The sequence below is a fragment of the Bufo bufo genome, chromosome 3, assembly GCF_905171765.1.
Source record: "Bufo bufo chromosome 3, aBufBuf1.1, whole genome shotgun sequence".
NCBI lineage: Eukaryota > Metazoa > Chordata > Amphibia > Anura > Bufonidae > Bufo > Bufo bufo.
The window spans coordinates 225,420,093-225,441,104 of NC_053391.1; the positions used below are offsets into that span (position 1 = coordinate 225,420,093).

The window sequence follows — 21,012 nt, forward strand, 5'->3', positions numbered from 1 at the left end:
TCTGGACATAAAACCTTAAGTTTTTTTGGGGGGGTCATCAGTGTCTGATCAGTGAGGGTCCAGCTTCTAGTACCCTCGCCAATCAGCTATTTGAAGAGGCCATTACATTGGGGTGAGCACTGCTGCCTCTTCCTAGACCAGTGATGTCACGTTCATCGGTCACATGGCCTAGGGCAGCTCAGCCCCATTCAAGTGAATAGACCTGGGCTGCAATACCATGCACAGCTGATTGGTGGGGTTTTGGGTGTCAGAACCCCACTGATCAGATATTAACGACCTATCCTGAGTATAGGTCATCAATATTCTGCACCCAGACAACCCCTTTAATCTCGGAAGGTACACTGGCCTAGATTCACTATTAGTTAGGCTAGATATGTAGACACAGTGGCTTAAGTTATATGATAAATCTGTTGCGTCTATAAACTGTCTAAAAATGTAGAGTTGTCTTTCTTTAATATTTTTATTCTAGAAATTTTGCCACAAAAAGTGACATTTTAGGCCGTGCCTCTTTCCTGCCAAATTGTGCCGTATTTTATGCCAAAATATAGTCCCAAACACAGTAGTGGTGGATATGCAGTGTTGAATAGTAGTTGTAGTAGGTATGCAGAAATGGCCATTCAGGAATAACAGAGGTGGGTACGTAGAAATAGCAATGCAGGAGTAGTAGTGAATATGCGGAAATAGCAATACAGGAATAGTAGTAGTGGGTATGCACAAATAGCGATACAGGAGTAGTAGTAGTGGGTATGCACAAATAGCGATACAGGAACAGTAGTAGTGGGTATGTAGAAATAGCGATACAGGAGTAGTAGTAGTGGGTATGTAGAAATAGCAATACAGGAGGAGTAGTAGTGGGTATGTAGAAATAGCGATACAGGAGTAGTAGTAGTTGGTATGCACAAATAGCGATACAGGAACAGTAGTAGTGGGTATGTAGAAATAGCGATACAGGAGTAGTAGTAGTGGGTATGTAGAAATAGAGATACAGGAGTAGTAGTAGTGGGTATGTAGAAATAGCGAGGCAGGAGTAGTAGTAGTGGGTATGTAGAAATAGTGATACAGGAGTAGTAGTAGTAGTGGGTATGCAGAAATAGTGATACAGGAGTAGTAATAGTGGGTATGCAGAAATAGCAATACAGGAGGAGTAGTAGTTGGTATGTAGAAGTAGCGATACAGGAGGAGTAGTAGTGGGTATGCAGAAATAGCAATACAGGAGGAGTAGTAGTTGGTATGTAGAAGTAGCGATACAGGAGGAGTAGTAGTGGGTATGCAGAAATAGCAATACAGGAGGAGTAGTAGTTGGTATGTAGAAGTAGCGATACAGGAGGAGTAGTAGTGGGTATGCAGAAATAGCAATACAGGAGGAGTAGTAGTGGGTATGCAAAAATAGCGATACAGGAGTAGTAATAGTGGGTATGCAGAAATAGCAATACAGGAGGAGTAGTAGTGGGTATGTAGAAATAGCGATACAGGAGTAGTAGTAGTGGGTATGTAGAAATAGCGATACAGGAGTAGTAGTAGTGGGTATGTAGAAATAGCAATACAGGAGTAATAGTGAGTATGCATAAATAGTGATACAGGAATAGTAGTAGTGGGTACATAGGAATAATGAGGCAGGAGTAGTAGTAGTGGGTACACAGAAATAGCCTAGTAGTAGTTAGTGCAGAAATAGTGATACATAAGTAGTAGTAGTGGGTACATAGAAATAGCCATGTAGGAGTAGTAGTGGGTATGCAGAAATACTGATACAGGAATAGTAGTAGTGGGTACATAGAAATAATGAGGCAGGAGTAGTAGTAGTGGGTACACAGAAATAGCCTAGTAATAGTTGGAGTAGCCATGTAGGAGTAGTAGTAGTAGTAGTGGGTATGTAGAAATAGTGATACAAGAGTAGTAGTGGTGGGTACATAGAGATAGCGAGGCAGGAGTAGTAATGGGTACATTGAAATAGAATGAAGGAGTAGTTGATGTGAGTATGTTAAAATGGCAATGAAAACATTGTGGCAATGGATCAGATGTAGGAATTGCAGGAGTTTTAGTAGTAATTGAACAAATCCACGTTAATATACCCCTTTGTATGCATACAAAGTAGTAATAGTGTTGCAGGAGTAATATATATATATATATATATATATATATATATAAATTCTAGTTATCACCTCCCTTGTCACAGTGATGTCCCCAAATCTGCACACAAACTTGAAAACGTAGATCTATATTTCATTTAGTGCTCTCCATATTATATAGAGTGATTTGCCCCGTTACAGTCTAGTTATCGCTATGTAGCGCTTCTTTTTCTGTATTTTGAACTGTATTCACCAACCTAACTACTGTATAATTATGGCAGGGAAATGTTAGTATGTTCTGAAAAAGTATATATTTTTTTTGCATTGTTTCAAATAAATACTGTATAATGTTTATGATATGAAGTAATTGCCACCTGTATATCATATAAGGTACACATATAATACTAAATACTGTATGCTTTGCTGATTAAAGGAGTTTTCCCATCTCAGACAATGGGGGCATATTGCTAGGATATGCCCCCATTGTCTTATAGGTGTGGGTCCCACTGTTGGGACCCACACCTACAATGAGAATGGAGCCATGAAATGAACGGAGGGGGCACTGCGCATGCGCAGCCGCCCTCCATTCATTTCTATGGGGCCGCCGAAAATAGCTGGCTCGGCTATTGCCGTCTGCCCCATAGAAATGAATGGGAGCATGGGCCGCGCATGCGTGGTGTGCTCCCATTCACTTCTATGGGAGCAGCGCTTGGTGGTGGACGGACCCCGAGAAATCCGGGGTCCTCCAGCCACAGCGCTCCCCGCTTTGTTCTCGTTGTAGGTCTCGGTGGGACCTGCACCTATCAGACAATGGGGGCATATCCTAACGATATGCCCCCATTGTCTGAGATGGGAACACCCCTTTAATAAGCCTCTTTCTCTCATGGAGGCATTCTGTAGGGAGTGTCATGAAACAGAAATTACTTCCTGAGTAAATATGTGATCTGTGCAACTAGATCTGAATTCTAGAAGAAGGTTTGTCTTACAGGGGTTGTCCGGGATCAATTTATTTTTTACAAAACAGTTTACTCACTATTAATAGCTGTTTCAAGGTCCCCCCAGATGTTTTTATGTATTTTTCGACATCAGCAGTGCTCCGACAGTCCCCCACTGATTGTTGACATCTATGTTTATGTATGCGGTAACTTCCTGCCGCACTACCTTCTGGGTCCCAGCGCAGAGCAGTATCGCGTGGTTTCTGGTGTCCGTCTGCTCCTCCGTGCATCCGCCCCCCTGATTCATATGCCGCCTCCTGCTGCACATATTCCTCCCCCTTAGTTGCGCCCCTAAACTCTGCCTCCTTCACTGATAATAAAGCGCCCTGCCCGGTGACGTCACCGGACCAGAGGGACATGGCTTAGCGCGGTTTGTTGCCGCCTAGCTACCACCCATCCATGCGCTGTGAATAATTACTTTGGCTGACGGTGACGTCACCAGGCTCCTTGCGAAGCGGAAGAAGAGGCTTCGCTCTGCAGAAAGGGACCCGGTACGTCACTGACTCTTAGAAGAACGGCACTTCCGGCTGAGATTTTGTGAGTTGCAAAAGGGGCATCAGAAATGTCTGTTAAAGGTAGGACAGGCATGAATGTAATATTTAGGGGACTATTGTACACCTACAACAATGTCCCCAATCCCGGACAACCCCTTTAAAGCAGCAAACTTTGCATTAATCAAAAGTCCAGTGTGTGTACATGAGGAACATTTCTGGCCATTATATGACTTGTATCTGGCGGTTTTTAGCAGTTTTCCTCTGTGCTTGCCGAATATCTGGTTTACAGCTCTCTCAGACATGGTGGGTGGAGACTAGTTGCCATCCACTGCACACACAGAAAGTAGAGGAAAATCTCCTTCCTTACTGTCTCAAAGTCACTCAGAAGCAGCCCAAGGATAACTGAGCACATTACAGAGAAGTACTGACCTGTATTTTTGTGAATGAAGCACTTGTGATAAGCTATAAGCTTCCTATGTAGCTGTTCAGTCTTAGTTGTCTGTGTTTGTCTCCTCACTTCCTCCTCACTCCTCCCCCTCCCCTCTCCATAGATTTGCATTGACACTTAAAATGCATTTTTCCAAGTGAATTGCAATTATCAGTGGAGGAGGAGCTGGTACACAGATGATAACAGGAAAACTAGACATTTCCCACTGATTAAAACATATTGACCATTTAAGATAATAAAAAGAAATAACCTTTGTAAACCTTGACTGCAATGTTTATGCGTACTTTTTGAAGATTGGAAAGGCAGAACAGTGAAAATATACCTCCTGTGAGGGATCGTGATCCAGAAACCAGAAGCCGAGGTGAAGGAGATGGGAGAGGTTCTGAAAAGCTGGAGAGAAGGTCAGAGTGCAGAAAGGAACCTATGACTAAAGTAAATGGGACAGGAACTTCTTCTGAAAGGCTTCCGGACCTGGAGCCTCCCAGACACTTGCCAGAAGGAGAACGCCCCCCGCAGCCGAATGGTTGGGGTTTTGTTTCTTCTCCAGGCCGCCCAGCCAGCACTGCTTTTCCAGAGGGCAATGGACAACGAAGGGGAAACTTTTCACGCACCCACCCAGAGAAAGTTGCACAGAGACAAAACTCGATGTCACAATTACAGCAGTGGGTCAACCTGCGCAGGGCGACCGCTCCTACAGAAGACCTGCAAAGGTAGGAAAGTATGGTCTGCAATGCTGCACCTCTAGGAGAGTAATCTGATGATCTCTGGCAGTATATATAGTAAGAAACTAGACTGATAAAATATCACATTGGCACATTAGAGAAGACGGGTTGTGAAGTGTTGTATTCATATGTAAGTGTATTACATTTGCATCACTGGAGGCCGGCAACATTATTGTTACTGTTTTATATATATTTTGTGTGTGCTGTATGAAATTACGTCCAATCAATACACGTTCTATTTTATCACAGCCCCAGCAGATACTTCCCAGGATCACACCGCATGCCTGATTACTATCCTCAGTACGCATCTCAGTATTCTGATGGCTATCAGTATTTCAGTCCTGCGGGATCACGACCAGACAGCATTTGCTCCATGTCAGCTTTCCCACAATGGGCTTTAGAGGAAAAGCATCAGGCTCTTCGCAATGGAATACCTTATCAGCCTCGGGACTGGAAGGAGCCTGGTGTTTATGGACGCCCAGCAGAATTGTGGGGCCCTCGACCAGCTTTATACTACAATGAGGTGGATGCTGCTTGTGGATCTCTCAGACGCCTTTCCATGCAGCCTCGTTCTCGTTCAGTACCACGATCTCCTAGTCAGGGAGCTTACAGTACTCGTCCAAGGGTCTACTCTCCTGTGCGGTCCCCAAGTGCACGCTTTGAAAGCATGAGTCGGGATGAAAGCTTTGGAGATCCAGCTGCATACACCATGAGGCGCTCAATTAGCTCTCCTAAAGTGAGTATGTCAGCATTTAAGTTAGGGATAATTCACACTTGTGTATGAAAACACGGATCAAATATGGATGTGCAAAATGGATTGTTTTTTTTTACCATTTTTTTTAATTTTTTTTGGTATCGATTATTCATCAGTATTTATTCATTTTTTGTTAATGGATTAAAAGGGTTTTTCGAGATTTTAATACTTTTGACCTATCCTCAGGCCAGTGACGTCACCTTAAGCGGTCACGTGGCCTAGGCACAACTCAGCCCCATAGAAGTGAATGGGGCTGAGCGCGATATCAACCACAGCCACTATCACATGTATGGCGCTGTGCTTGGTAAGCAGGGAGAAGGCCGTGGTGCTCAAAGGAGTGCTGGTGCCTTCTCAAACAGTTTTGGTGTCGGACCCCCACTGATCAGATACTGATGACCTTTTCCAGAGGGCAGGTGATCGGTATTAAAATCGCGAAAATCCTTTTAACTTGTTGCTGTTATGTAATGTGGCAGAAAAAGGGATTGTAAAAATGAAAGAAATGGACACATCAGCTATGTAAATGTGGAGCATGCCTTTTTAAAGGGAATCTGGTATCTGAGCAGAGCAGGAAGAGCTGAGCAAATTGATCTATAGCTTTATGGGAAATGATAATAGGGACATTTACAATCTGCCACAATAGCATAAAAAAGTTGCAAATTATAGCACACGCCATATGTGCACCATAATTTTAGAATTTTTCTGATTCTCGGCACTTTACTGAAGTGCTGAGAAAAGCGGACATGGCTTAGCAGAGGGGTGGGGCTTTGTATAGCCCACCAGATTTTCTATAACTTTAGCCAGAAACTGGTGTCATTTTTAGGTGCAGTCTATGCTGGCCTCTCGCTGGCGTAGACTTCAGTTTCTGGCGCATGACAGGGCAGAGAGGTGACTAATTTATTAAGAGTCATCTGCCTCTTCATAAATGGAGCGCATCTCATGCCATGTCCCTCAATAACTTGTAATTTATTCATTTAATGTCCTGCTTTTTCTGGGCTTTGAAGTCAGCGAGGCGGTCCTATCAGTGATTGTGTATACAGAAAGAGCTACCAGTCACTGATAGGACCGCCGGTTCCATTCAAATTCAACCCATTTACTTCTATGAGCTGAAAGTGGTACCCATATTGATCCATTGAACATGCTGCATATTGGAACTAACACAATGCGCATAAAAAAGACGTGTATAAAAAAGCCCAAAATGCCAAAATTTGAATATAACCATTTTAAAGGGATTGGCCAGTTTCTGATTAGTTTTAGAAATGTGCTAAGTGAGCACCATATTCATCTTACTACTAGGCTGGAACCAGAGCATCTGCGCTGCTGTCCCTTTCATTGCTGGCAGGCGTCTTCTGTGTAAACATAAGGATCCTTTTCCAGACCTGGCTGCTGATGGAGGGAAACCGGCCTCCACTGTTACCTCAACTAGTTACCCAGCCCATGCACAGTTTTACTCTATGGAGGACACTGATAGACAGGTCTAGTAATGTTCCTCTCCATCAGCGGCCATGTCTGGGGAAGGATCATTATGTTTACACAGGAGCCGACTGTCGGCACAAGGGGCACGTGCAGCAGTGAAGGGGACAGCAGCACAAATGCTCTTGTTCCAGCCTAGTAGTAAGTTGATTATAGTGCTGATTTTAGCACATTTCTAGAATTAACCATTAACTGGCGAGTCACTTTAAATGCACTGCCATGCAGTGAAAAAAAAAAAAAAGGGATTGATACAGATCCGTAATACAGTGTGCATGATCTATTGGCATTATCATAGTGTTTAACTATTGGGAATCATTCCAAATGTACTTTTATGTTATGTACATACTATGAGTTGTGGGGAATGTCGGGAGATTGCAGGTCAGAAGGCTGCAGAACTACCATATGTAAGGGCTCATGCACATGGCCGCAAGTGTTTTGCGGTCCACAAATCGCAGATCTCCAAAACATGGATCCCAGCCAAGTGAATGCCGCCATGTTTTTTTTTCTGCTGCAGAAATGCCCTTTGTTTGTCCGCAAAACGGACAAGAATAGGACATGTTCTATTTTTTGCGGACTTACGGATGCGGGCAGCACACTGGTGTGTTGTCCGCATCTTTTGCGGTCCCATTTTGATGAATGAGTCCGCATTCTATCCGCAATAAATGTGGATCTGATGCGGACCCAAACCACGGTCGTGTTCATGAGCCCTAATGCAGCTTTCTACTATAATACAGGCTGTAATTCAGGATCAGTCCATGAGAAGACTTTTATTTAGACTGATATGATATATGAAATCTGTAACATGGTGTCTGTGATAGATACAGATTGGCCCTCAGATCTGTATATGAATGAGCCACACTGTAACTCTGTGATGCTGAATAATAATAATGAACACGTTGTGGATCTTAAAATCTGCAGCGCATTTGATTTCCTTTGAGGATTAGATCTTGCAAAGCCGCTAGTAAGTAGACAGGGTGCAGGTAGACGGACCCATAGAAACAGCGGAGAGGCCGCTGATTGGCTGAGAGGTGGACCCACACCAGTCTGATATTGACGGCCTGTCCTGGGGATAGGCCCTAAGGCTACGTCTACACGACGACATTTGTCGCGCAACATTTTGTTGCACTAATGTCGCGCGACAATTTTTAGAATGGCAGTCTATGGTGTTGCACTGCAACATGCAACATGCTGCGTCTGCGACGCAACAGTCGCAGAAAATCCATTCGAGATGGATTTTTCAGCGACTGTTGCGTCGCAGTCGCAGCATGTTGCATATTGCAGTGCGACACCATAGACTGCCATTCTAAAAATTGTCGCGCGACATTAGTGCAACAAAATGTTGCGCTACAAATGTTGCAGTGTAGTTGTGCCCTATCTGTCGTGCGACTTATTGTCGTCGTGTAGACGTAGCCTTAAAGTCCTAAATCCAGAAAACAAAATACAAAAATGAAAATTGACCTCAACCTAAAGGGGTTAAAGTAGTTGTCCAGCTTTTTGGACTTTTTAAACCATCAATAACAGCCTCTTTTTAATGGTTGAAGAAATCATACTCACCTGCTTCCCGCCGCTTTGTTCCTGTACTTCTGTTCAGCAGTCTTCTGGTCAGCCATTGACCAAACGTGACTCCGAATGTCCCTCAAGTTTGCAGGATGGGGACCGGAAGACCACTGAAGGGAGCCAGATTGGTGGAGGGCAGGTAAGTGTGATTTATTTATTTATTTTCCAACTGGTACAACACGCTGCCATCGAAAGTTAAAGTCCAAAAAGCTGGACAACCCCTTTAAGGCACACACCTGTGGGCAGATTGGCTTATACATTGGGAAATTTCCCTGAGGTATACGGTATACCAAACATGCACCACAGATGGTGTGTAAATTCAGACATACATCTCTCCTCTCCTCATCCAGAATAGATGTAACATAGTGGGACAGAGCTATAGCAAACATTACTGTGTCTACAGGGTTTATGTACATCTCAAGATTTCTATCTCTTTCCTCAGTATGACTATTTGGGAGACCGGCGACCAGGACCTGCTGGAATATACTCGTACAGCTATCCATCGTCCCCTCCTCTTCATGACAAAATGGTAAGAAATGAAGGCAGAAACAAGTTAGTTCTTTGGATAGAAGTGTGCACTGTGGACCCCTTGTCTCTTCCGAACATTTTCTGTGTATTTGTCCTGTCCTTGTTACGTCTCTGTTCCAGCAGCATCTCTCCTCCCTTGATTTTTTATTATTTTTTTGCTATTACGTCCATGTAAAATTGCGGAATATTAGAAATAATAAGTTGCAAGTCTTTTGTACAGCTTCTGTGCGACATAAAGTTAGATTAGTTATTGACCTCAGAAGGTTAGTCATATACAGTATGTAGTCAACCTCTACTCCTCATCTGATCGCTTCTGATAGGTGGAGGTCTGACCACTGGGACCCCACCAGTCATGAGAAGGGGGCCTTGCATACCCATATGAATGGAGGGGCAGGTTGTTGCTACTGCACCATTTATTCTCAGTGTGACAGCCGGAGAATGTCTATCGGTGTCCTGCTCATAGGGAATAGTTTTCTAACTTCACACAACCCTTAAGCTGCTCTGCAAATAGACTTCATTAAAATATCCTACAGCTCATATGCAGACCTATGAGTCTCTGTAGTTACAGACTACAAACTCTGTGCAGTCTGATCCTGCAGTCATATATTACTCCACTCCTCTAACGCTGGCCATACATATTAGATGTGTATCAGCCAAACATAACTTATTTCAGAGGGTCCAGCTGACATCTAATGTGTATGGTGGCCTCCCACATCTCCCCCGATTTCAGGGAATATAAGGATTGGGCAAGTTTGATTCAATTTCCCAATCCTTTTGTTACTGGGGAAATAAGCCGCTACAAGAGTCTGACAGCAGCTTTCTTGCCTCTCCATTCACTACATATGCATGCTTGGCCAAGCAGAGCATGCATACGTATGGGATGATCTGGAAAGATAGCTGTCAGCAGAATGAGTGCTCAGTCGACAGCTCAAAAGGAAGTGATACATGGATCAGCCTACATATGGCTTGTTTATAGTCCTTGCCATGACCACACATAGGACTGTTTAGGAGCTGTAGGAATGGAATGGTAGACTTTTTTGTATAAGGACTATTTGCAAACCTTTTTTTATTTTTATAGTAAAATGGTTGCAAAGTGCACCTAGCCTGTACAGAAGGGGATATTTTGGGCCTTAATGGCCAGACACAATATATAGTAGCTTCTGGTTTAATAGCTGTGGTTGTCATGTTTTAAAATCTTTAAGGAAACATTGCCTTTTTTCTCATTTTAGCATTATTAGGAGTAAATAGGTAAAAAAAATTCATAGTTTTAAAAACATGAAGTTGCTGTAAAATAGTTGCAATTGGTTTCTACTTTCTCTTGGTGATTCAAACACATAAAGGGGCACATTTATTAAGCCCCTGCCCTGGCCATGGATCGGCTGGAGTTCTGAAGAAGTGGCGGCCTCTACATAACTTCAGCGTATCCACCGCTGATTCTAAATGTAAGACAGCTTCCTCGCTGACAAAAACTGAACAGGTCAGATTTACTGCATCAGAAATGCTGTAAAAACCAAACCCATAAAACTGTGGCAGAATTATATTTACACCCCAGTTGGAATTTTTTTTCCCACTACATCATATGTAATATTAAATGGTGCCATTTAAAAAGTACAACTTGTCCTGCAAAAAGCCAGCCCCTATGTGAATGGAAAAATAAAGAAGTTATGGCTCCGGGAAGGCAGGGTGTGAAAAACGAAAACAAGTCCTGAAGGGTTAAGATAAAAACACGATTTAAACAATTGGTCATTTTCTGATGACACATTCCCTTTAAAGAAGACAAGATGCAGAATTACTATTTCATGAGCAATGCACATATTTACTAAAACGGGTAAGCACGGAGAGTGATAGGCGCTCTTTAATAAAAGGGGTTATCCTAGACTTCAGAGAGTGGACAACCTGTGGGGAGGTTCATACTTGGTCCCTGTCGCTGGGTACCAACTCAATTGCTCTCTGACCATCTCTGCAATGCTCTGGCATCAACATACTGTTGATGGGCACCACATGACCACTTCAGCCAATCACTAGTCGCAGCATTGACCTGTCACCCGTGCAGCATGTGACCCAGTGACGTGCCACATGGGTGACAGGTCACCGCTGCGGCCAGTGATTGGCTGCAGTGGTCACATGGGCACTAGGTAAGTATGAACTACACTGCAGGTCGGCCACACTCTAAAGTCTTTTTAAGTCTTGGATAACCCATTTAAATATTAAAATACTACCCACAGTCTTACACAGTTCTTCCAGATCTGCCTGCAATGGGCATCATTATACATAGTTATTAAAGGGGCTGGTCACTTTCTGACTATTGTTGATCAATATGTTTTTGATAACTATATGGCACTAATATAGCCTTTGTTGATATTCTGTGCCATTTTCTATAATCCACAAAGAGATCCCGTTCATAAAATGGAGGGTCATGTGACCAGGAAACTAACTCTGTATTTTACAGTGAGTTGGGAGTTTAGTGCAGATGCAGTGTGCTTGAACTGAGCAGACTGTGTTATGTGTCTGGTCACGTGACCCTCAATCAGTGGCCATCTTGTGGACAGGTTCTCTATGCAGACAAAAAACACAAGCTTTGCCCATCAAGGCTTTTTTGCGGACCACACATCGCCGTCACTCTCCTAGAAAATGCCTTTTCTTGTCTGCAATTGCGGACAAGAATAGGACATGTTCTATTTTTTTGCGGAACGGAAGTGCGGATCCGCAAATGCGGATGCGGACAGCACATTCCGGCCCCATTGAAAATGAATGTGTGAATGAAGCCTTATGCCTCTATTTCCTGTATGCTGTGATGACTGCTAGGCCTGAGTGACTATGACTTCTGTCTACACATCTTTCTATCCTTATAGAGTAGGTTCTGACCATGATGACAACCAGTAAGTTGTAATTGTGCATGAAAATACTTCATGGTTCACACAGCATCATGCCCTCGGCTGGAAGGATGCAGTCTACTTAGAATTTCTAAAAGCTCTTGATTTACTGCCGCATGGGAGGTTAAACTAAAGGATATAAGCCTCGGGGGAGGGTGCTTGTATTTGGATGGAAAAACTACTGACAAAGTAGAACCATTACATCTCAACGGTGTCCTAAAGGGGTTGTGCAGTGCCTAAAATACTGCTGATCTATGGTCAGGACAGGTCATCAGTATCAGATCAGCTTGTTGAAGAGGTAGCTGTGGTCTTGCAAACACTACATCCTCTTCAAGATTACCTGCGCGTCGTCTCTTTTGTAGAGGGGGCTCAGTGTGATTAAAGATGCTCAGCCAAATTCAAGAGAATTTTGAAGAAGCAGTGGGTGGCTGCCTTAAAGGGAACCTGTCATCAACTTTGTGCTGCCCATACTAACGGCAGAATAAAGTAGACAGGTGAGTTGATTTCAGAGGTCTGTCATTTATAAGTTAAAAGTAAGTTGTTGCCGAGAACCAACATCACAATCATTGCAGACGAGGGCCTGGAAAAGAGTCCCGGCCACCGGAGAAGAGGGGTCCTGGTTATTCATGAATTCCTGCCCACCTGCTGATGGCTGACAGTCTTCTACCTAGTTTTCTCCCTTTCTGTCTAGGAGAGAACTGCCAATCATCAGCAGATGGTGAGAGAGCAGGAGATTATGTATAACCAGTATTCTTCTCAGGTAGATTTGACTCTTTTCAAGGCCTGGGCTTTAATAATTTTAAAGCTGGTTCTCAGCAACCACTTACTTTTAGCTCAAGAGTGACACAGCGCTGACATCAGCATTTCTGTCACTATTTTATGCTTCCCTCAGTGAGGTCAGCATGAAGTTGATGACAGGTTCCCTTTAAAGCACCTATACACATTGGGGGTCATTTACTAACAGATATATGCCACTCAAAGAACCTTTGCACCACAATCTGCAACTTTTCCCTGCTCACACCAGGTCTGAAAAAAGGGGGTGCCTGTTTTAGAGGTAAAAAATGGTCTAAGTCTACGCCAGCAAAGGAGCTGGTGTAGATTTAGACAGGCTTTGGATACGCCGAAGTTGTTTAGAGGCCGGCGCCTCTACATAAATTCGGCACATCCACCGCTAGCTAGCTGAAAGGGGTATTAATAAATGACCCCATTATCCTTTTGCCAGGACCTCTATGTGTGGGGAGAGCTTGACTCTTCATTTGTTGGGGGAGAGAAGGTTAAGGATCTTTGAATTTTAACACCTGATCCTTTTGTTCTTTGGGAGATAAGATGGCGGCAGAGGTGCATGACATTGGTGTCTTTCCCCTCTCTCCCCATCATAATCACATATGAGCCCAGCTGAAACAAGAGTGTATGTGTATGGGGGAGTTTGGAGAGAATGCTGCTTGGCTCACAGCTATTGAAGATATGTGGACACCTTTTATAGATATTCATACAACATAATGGCCAATGGAAGCATTGCATAGCTACCAAGTTAAAGGTGCATTTTCAATACACCTTTGGGATACCCATCGTACACAGTGATCAGAGGTGACTGGGTTACGAAATGGGCTGAGTGGGCTATTTCCATAACTCCCATATAGGTAAAATAGTATTAGAGCATACAATGCATCGTGGTAGCACACTACCCAGTATCTGTACTAGCAGCTATGGAGACAGCATAGCATGCTATACTATACGGTTTCTGGAGCTCCCATTTACTTCTATGAAAGTTACGGAAAAAAGCGTAGTACAACATACTTGTCTGATTCTGTAATCCAGGCCACCTTTCGCCACAATCCAATGTCATAGATGGGAATATCCCTTTAATGGGGCTGTCTAGTCTTAAAGGGATTCTCTGAGCATTTAGTCTAGTTAGTGACGGGTGCTAACCTGTGGAAGGAAGATCTTTTAGATAGTACTTGCCTGTCCCTCACTCCCCGATGCCTCTGCTACACTGACACAGGCTGCGGTCTTTTCCTCCCGGCTCCTGACCGGATGTGGATGCTTCTTTTCCTATTTAGTCGCATTGACTATAGTGCAGTGCAGACGGCAGTATTTGGGAGGGTTAGTCTTATGTAAAAGAGCTTATGTAAAACTATAAAATTCCTTTCGGTTATAAATAACAATAACCTGCCTTATAGCTTCTTCATACTTAGTAGATATTCAGTATCCATTAATGTTAAATTTGCTGAAGATAAATGGATCTCCCATGGGCACATACTTGATAAGGTACCATTCCTTTGGGATGCTGCTGAAAACTGACTTCAGATCTCTCTACAGCAATACTGATTTGGCTGATAGTTGTCTTTGTGCCAATATATTTTCTTATGTCACAGATTATTTAGGTCTCATCCACTTTGTTGCTACGCTGCGGGTTTTCGGCATCCAAGTCTGCTGTGGACAATCCACAGAGTTTATGTTACATGGACTGTACCCTTAATCTTTGCATAGCTGGAGGCATGATCTTGGGAAATATGGTATATCATTAAACTGGGAAGCTGGGACTGAGGAAAAGCAGTTTAAATAGTAGTCAAGTGTGTGACCTTCAAATTGTATATATTAAAGGAGTTTTCCATCTTCAGGGCCTATCGGACAGACCCCCAACCTCTACATGGCTGGACCTCTGGAGGGAAGCACACTTACCTGCTCCCTGCTGCTGGGCTCTGGCTCCTCTGCTGTGGCTGCAACACTCTGCTCCCCACTGCATCATTCGAGTTTGATGGTGTCACGGATGGTATACAGGAAACAAGACAAAACCATATAAACAATGTCTCTCTGGATCCACAACTAAGGAACAAAGGGAGACCCCTGCAATAGACCTGCCGCTCTCCCTCACTGCTCAGCCTATGCGAACACCCCAAAGGTGGATGGCCGCATATCCACGTTCCTCGGCTATCTATTACCTGAAGACCCTACAATAGTGAAGGGACACGACCACCGGCTCCCTACACTGACACGGAGGGAGTCAGGGTCACCTGGATCCAGAAAAGACAAAAACATAAATACATAAACAGCACTTATCTGCAGACGACTGAGGACTGGGAACTGGGAACTGGGAACAGCATGCACACACACTCCAGGAAGTTGTATCAGCCGCACACTACTGCATTATGGGGAGGAACTTAAAGGGTAGCGATCAGTCTGACTGCATGACAGCTGAGATAGACTAACGAGATGAGAAACTAAACCAAAACAAAGAAATTCAAGGAGGAGGATCTGAGAAGCTCCTGTGAGCGCTTCTCAGCTGTCTGGCTGTGACAGTACCCCTCCCTCTAGGAGTGGACTCCGGACACTCAGGGCCCACCTTCTCAGGATGGGACCTATGGAAAGCCCTGATGAGACGAGAGGCCTTAATGTCCGTCACTGGGACCCACATACTCTCCTCAGGACCATAACCCTCCCAATGAACGAGGTACTGGAGGGAACCGCGGACAAGACGAGAATCCACAATCCTAGAGACCTGAAATTCAAGATTTCCATCAACCATAATCGGAGGAGGAGGCAAAGGCGAGGGTACAATAGGTTGAACATAAGGTTTCAATAAGGACTTATGAAAAACATTATGGATCTTCCAAGTCTGAGGAAGATCAAGACGGTAGGCAACAGGATTGATGACAGACAGGATCTTGTAAGGCCCAATAAACCTAGGACCCAACTTCCAGGAGGGAACCTTCAATTTGATATTCTTGGTAGACAACCACACCAGATCACCAACATTCAGGTCCGGACCAGGCACACGTCTCTTATCCGCCACACGCTTATATCTCTCACTCATGCTCTTTAGATTATCCTGAATCTTTTGCCAAATAGATGACAAAGACGAGGAGAATCTGTCCTCATCAGGCAAACCAGAAGAGCCCTCTCCCGAGAAAGTCCCAAACTGCGGATGGAACCCATATGCACCAAAAAATGGTGACTTATCAGAGGACTCCTGACGACGGTTATTTAAAGCAAACTCAGCAAGGGACAAAAAAGAACACCAATCCTCCTGATTCTCTGCCACAAAACAGCGCAGATATGTCTCCAGATTCTGATTGACGCGCTCTGTCTGGCCATTCGACTGCGGATGGAAAGCAGAAGAGAATGACAACCGAACCCCCAAGCGAGAACAGAAAGCCTTCCAGAATCTGGAAACAAACTGCGTGCCCCTATCAGAGACTATGTCTGAAGGAATCCCATGCAATTTGACAATGTGGTCAATAAATGCCTGCGCCAGCGTCTTAGCATTGGGCAAACCAGGGAAAGGGATAAAATGCACCATTTTGCTAAAACGGTCCACCACCACCAGAATCACAGACTTCCCCGAGGAACGAGGCAAGTCCGTTATGAAGTCCATAGACAGATGTGTCCAAGGACGGGAAGGAATGGGCAAAGGAAGGAGAGGACCTGATGGCCGTGAATGAGGGACCTTGGCACGAGCGCAAGTCTCGCAAGCTGCCACAAAACCCTCAACCGACTTACGAAGCGCAGGCCACCAGAATCTCCGAGCGATGAGATCCAGTGTGGCTCTTGCCCCCGGGTGCCCAGCAAGGACCGTGTCGTGGTGTTCTTTAAAAATCTTGTGTCTCAAAGCGAGAGGCACAAACAACCTCCCAGGAGGACAAAGATCAGGAGCTTCTGACTGGGCTGCCTGCACCTCTGCCTCCAATTCAGGAAAAAGAGCAGAGACCACCACACCTTCAGCCAAAATGGGACCCGGGTCTTCAAAATTCCCACCTCCTGGAAAACAACGTGACAGGGCATCTGCCTTCACATTCTTAACCCCAGGGCGGAACGTAACAACAAAATTAAACCTTGAAAAGAACAAAGACCATCTGGCCTGTCTCGGGTTCAGACGCTTGACTGACTCCAAATAGGCCAGATTTTTATGGTCAGTAAACACGGTAATAGGGTGTCTGGCTCCCTCTAGCCAATGGCGCCATTCCTCAAAAGCCAACTTGATGGCCAACAATTCCCTATCTCCCACATCATAATTTCTCTCTGCGGAGGAGAGTTTCTTTGAGAAAAAGGCACACGGTTGCCATTTGGCAGGAGAAGAACCCTGAGACAAGACCGCACCCACCCCTACCTCAGAAGCATCAACCTCAACTATGAAGGGTAACGAAATATCAGGTTGTACTAGGATGGGAGCGGAAGCAAAACTCTCCTTGATATTAGAAAAGGCCTTACGCGCCTCTACCGACCAGGAAGAAAAATCTACCCCCTTTCTGGTCATATCAGTGAGTGGTTTAACAACAGAGGAATAATTCAAAATAAATTTCCTGTAATAATTGGCAAAGCCCAAAAAACGCATCAGCGCCTTCTGGTTCTCAGGAAGCTTCCACTCAAGCACAGCGCGGACCTTCTTGGGGTCCATGCGAAAACCAGAAGCGGAGACAAGAAACCCCAGAAATTGGATTTCTGGAACCGCAAACACACATTTTTCCAGTTTCGCATATAATTTATTCTCCCGCAGAATGAGCAAGACCTGACGTAAGTGTTCCTTATGAGTCTTGAAATCAGGAGAAAAAATCAAAATGTCATCCAAATACACTAATACAAATTTTCCCATTAAATGATAAAAAATGCTGTTGACGAAATGCTGAAAAACGGCTGGGGCATTCATCAAACCAAAAGGCATAACCAAATTCTCAAAATGGCCCTCAGGGGTATTGAAAGCCGTCTTCCATTCGTCTCCTTCTCTGACCCTAACCAGGTTGTATGCCCCTCTTAGGTCTAATTTGGAAAAGACTTTAGCCCCAACAACCTGGTTAAACAGGTCCGGGATCAGAGGAAGCGGATAAGGATCACGAATAGTGATACTGTTCAGCTCCCTGAAATCCAGACAAGGTCTTAAAGAACCATCTTTTTTCTTAACAAAGAAAAAACCAGCGGCAACAGGTGACTTCGAGGGTCGTATGTGTCCTTTTCTCAAACTCTCAGAGATATAAGCCCGCATAGCGACCCTCTCAGGTTGGGAGAGATTGTATAAACGAGATTTAGGCAGCTTGGCGCCTGGGATGAGATTAATAGGGCAATCATACTCCCTGTGCGGAGGCAAACCCTGAACTCCACTCTCAGAGAAGACATCCAAAAATTCAGAGAGGAAAGGTGGTACAGTCTTAGTAGAAACCTCAGAAACAGATGTTATGAGGCAATTCTCTCTGCAAAAGTCACTCCAACCATTTATTTGCCTCGCTTGCCAATCAATGGTGGGGTTATGTTTAGTGAGCCAGGGTAGCCCCAACACTAGAGGAGTAGGCAAACCGCTAAGGACGAAACATGACACATCCTCAACATGAGCATCACTCACAATTAAACGGATATTGTGAACTATGCCCTTTAATGATTTCTGAGAAAGTGGAGCTGAATCAATAGCAAAAACAGGAATATCCCTTCCCAAAGTACATACCTGGAAACCATGAGTTATTGCAAATTGATTATCAATGAGGTTGACAGCTGCTCCACTATCCACAAAAATCTCACAAAAAATGCTCTTGCTCTCTAGCGCCACCCTAGCAGGCAGGACAAAACGGGAACTACAATCTTCAATTTCCGCCTCAACCCTGCCAATAGTAACAGACAGAACATTTTTAAAAGATTTTTTCCTTTTTGTCTCTTTATTACTCCCAGAAAACTGCCTGAATCTCCTTGAGGGACAAACATTTGCCAAATGATTTATACCTCCACAACAAAAACAAACCCTCCCATGCGGGCTGAATCTTCTATTGTCAGAGGCAATCAACCCCAGCTGCATGGGCTTCTGCTCAGAAGGGGCTGACAGCGACTGAGACTCCTGCGCACAGAATGAGACCGCTGCACTGTTCCGAGACTGAGTAGGACAGGAAGGAGAGATCTCTCGTCTCTCTCTAAGACCCCTGTCAATACGAACGGCCTGAGACATAGCAGAGTCCAAGGAGATAGGCCTCTCATGAAAGGAAAATGCATCTTTCAATCCCTCTAAAAGACCATGGCAAAATTGACTTCGGAGTGCAGCATCATTCCAACCAGTATCAGCTGCCCATCTCCGAAATTCGGAGCAGTATATCTCTGCGGATTGTTTACCCTGGCATAACAGACGTAGTCTAGACTCAGCCAGAGCAATACGATCCGGATCATCATATATCTGACCCAGGGCTAAAAAGAATTCATCCACTGAGCGGAGGGGCCGTGCCCCCTCCGGTAGCGAAAAGGCCCAAGACTGAGCGTTACCCCTGAGCAGCGATACAATGATCCCCACCCTCCGTTCTTCATCACCAGAAGAATGGGGAAGAAGGCGAAAATGGAGTTTGCAAGCCTCTTTAAAACGCACAAAATTCTCACTACCCCCAGAGAACGTATCCGGGAGCGAGACCTTGGGCTCAGCACAAACTCCATGAACGCAAGCTGAACCGGTCACTTGAAACTGAGAAAAAATCCTACGGAGATCAGCTACCTCCAATGAAAGACCCTGGAGGCGTTCAGCCAAAAGTGAAACCGGATCCATGCTTGAGACGGTTTTGGCGGCTGATAATGTCACGGATGGTGTACAGGAAACAAGACAAAACCATATAAACAATGTCTCTCTGGATCCACAACTAAGGAACAAAGGGAGACCCCTGCAATAGACCTGCCGCTCTCCCTCACTGCTCAGCCTATGCGAACACCCCAAAGGTGGATGGCCGCATATCCACGTTCCTCGGCTATCTATTACCTGAAGACCCTACAATAGTGAAGGGACACGACCACCGGCTCCCTACATTGACACGGAGGGAGTCAGGGTCACCTGGATCCAGAAAAGACAAAAACATAAATACATAAACAGCACTTATCTGCAGACGACTGAGGACTGGGAACTGGGAACAGCATGCACACACACTCCAGGAAGTTGTATCAGCCGCACACTACTGCATTATGGGGAGGAACTTAAAGGGTAGCGATCAGTCTGACTGCATGACAGCTGAGATAGACTAACAAGATGAGAAACTAAACCAAAACAAAGAAATTCAAGGAGGAGGATCTGAGAAGCTCCTGTGAGCGCTTCTCAGCTGTCTGGCTGTGACAGTTGGCTGCTGCAGACATGTGACCCATTGATTGGCTGCAGCGGCCATCAGACCGGATGTTAACATGTAGGGAGTGCTGCAGCAGTGGCGGTGGATCGAAGGAGCTGGAACCCAGTCGCCTGGGGCAAGCAAGTATGCTTCATTCCACAAATCTAGCCACGTGGGGGGTCTTCCCAAAAGTCCCCTAAAGATGGAAAACTTTAAATAAAAATACCACAGTACTTATATACATAGGTTAGGAATATTATAGTTGTTTGTACAGTATATCAAATTAATTCAAAATGTGCCATACATGTGTGTAGCATGTGTCCTGGGGTGTAGCATCTTCAGTGTTTAGTGGTCTCACTATGTATTGCATGTACGTGTTGCGTGTACTATTTACCATGCAGTGTGACTGTGGAGTACGAATTGCCATAGGTGCTGCATGGCATGTCATCTTTCCTTCCCTGCTTTAGCGCTATTCGCATTCATTTCTGCAGCCTTGCTTTGTAGCACTTTATGAATAAGTAAATGTAGGGTTGGAGGCTCCCAGCCCAGCTTTTGCTCTGCTTTGCTCTTTTAACCCTGTGTTTGTCTCCTGCCGCTGCTTCCCCTTCCACACAGGATGAAATGTTAGACCTTCAATTACAGAGGCATCTTGATTTTTTGGATCAGCAGGTAGGAAGCCACAAAGCTACATCCATACCCCCCCCCCTACATTGTATGGGTTTCCCTGTGACACAGTGTCTGACCTTCCTTCCCTCATGTACTATGTGTGAATCGGTAGCCCTTGTAACTATGTGTCCCTGCTTGAAAGCATATGTATATCTTCAGAGCAAACAAGCAAATATGAATGAAAAGACCACCAAATAAATCCTGCATGTAAAAGATACCAGATGAAAATAATGCATGAATCGATAAAAGATGTCAGTCAATCCAGAATAGTCAAATGACAAGGTTAGAGGAGGTCACGTAGGAGTTTCTGTACCAGCTATCAGCATAAAACTGGAGGATACATCTGAATTGACTTCTAAAAGTACACAAACTTTTTATACCAATGGTACAG

General features: G+C 44.5%; 1 protein-coding gene across 12 annotated transcripts in view; it reads left to right on the top strand.

Moving 5' to 3' along the window:
* PLEKHA6 (pleckstrin homology domain containing A6) overlaps nucleotides 1-21,012 on the top strand; it is a 128,993-nt gene that overhangs the window by 82,087 nt on the left and 25,894 nt on the right. For 9 of the 12 annotated variants that reach the window (XM_040424001.1, XM_040423993.1, XM_040423997.1 and 6 more), the window contains exons 8-11: nucleotides 4,297-4,713; nucleotides 4,975-5,461; nucleotides 8,541-8,645; nucleotides 8,949-9,035. In XM_040424001.1, coding sequence (XP_040279935.1) covers nucleotides 4,297-4,713; nucleotides 4,975-5,461; nucleotides 8,541-8,645; nucleotides 8,949-9,035 — 1,096 coding nt within the window. The remainder of the gene's footprint in view (nucleotides 1-4,296; nucleotides 4,714-4,974; nucleotides 5,462-8,540; nucleotides 8,646-8,948; nucleotides 9,036-21,012) is intronic. The other 3 variants (XM_040423996.1, XM_040424002.1, XM_040424005.1) reach the window with 1 other exon arrangement.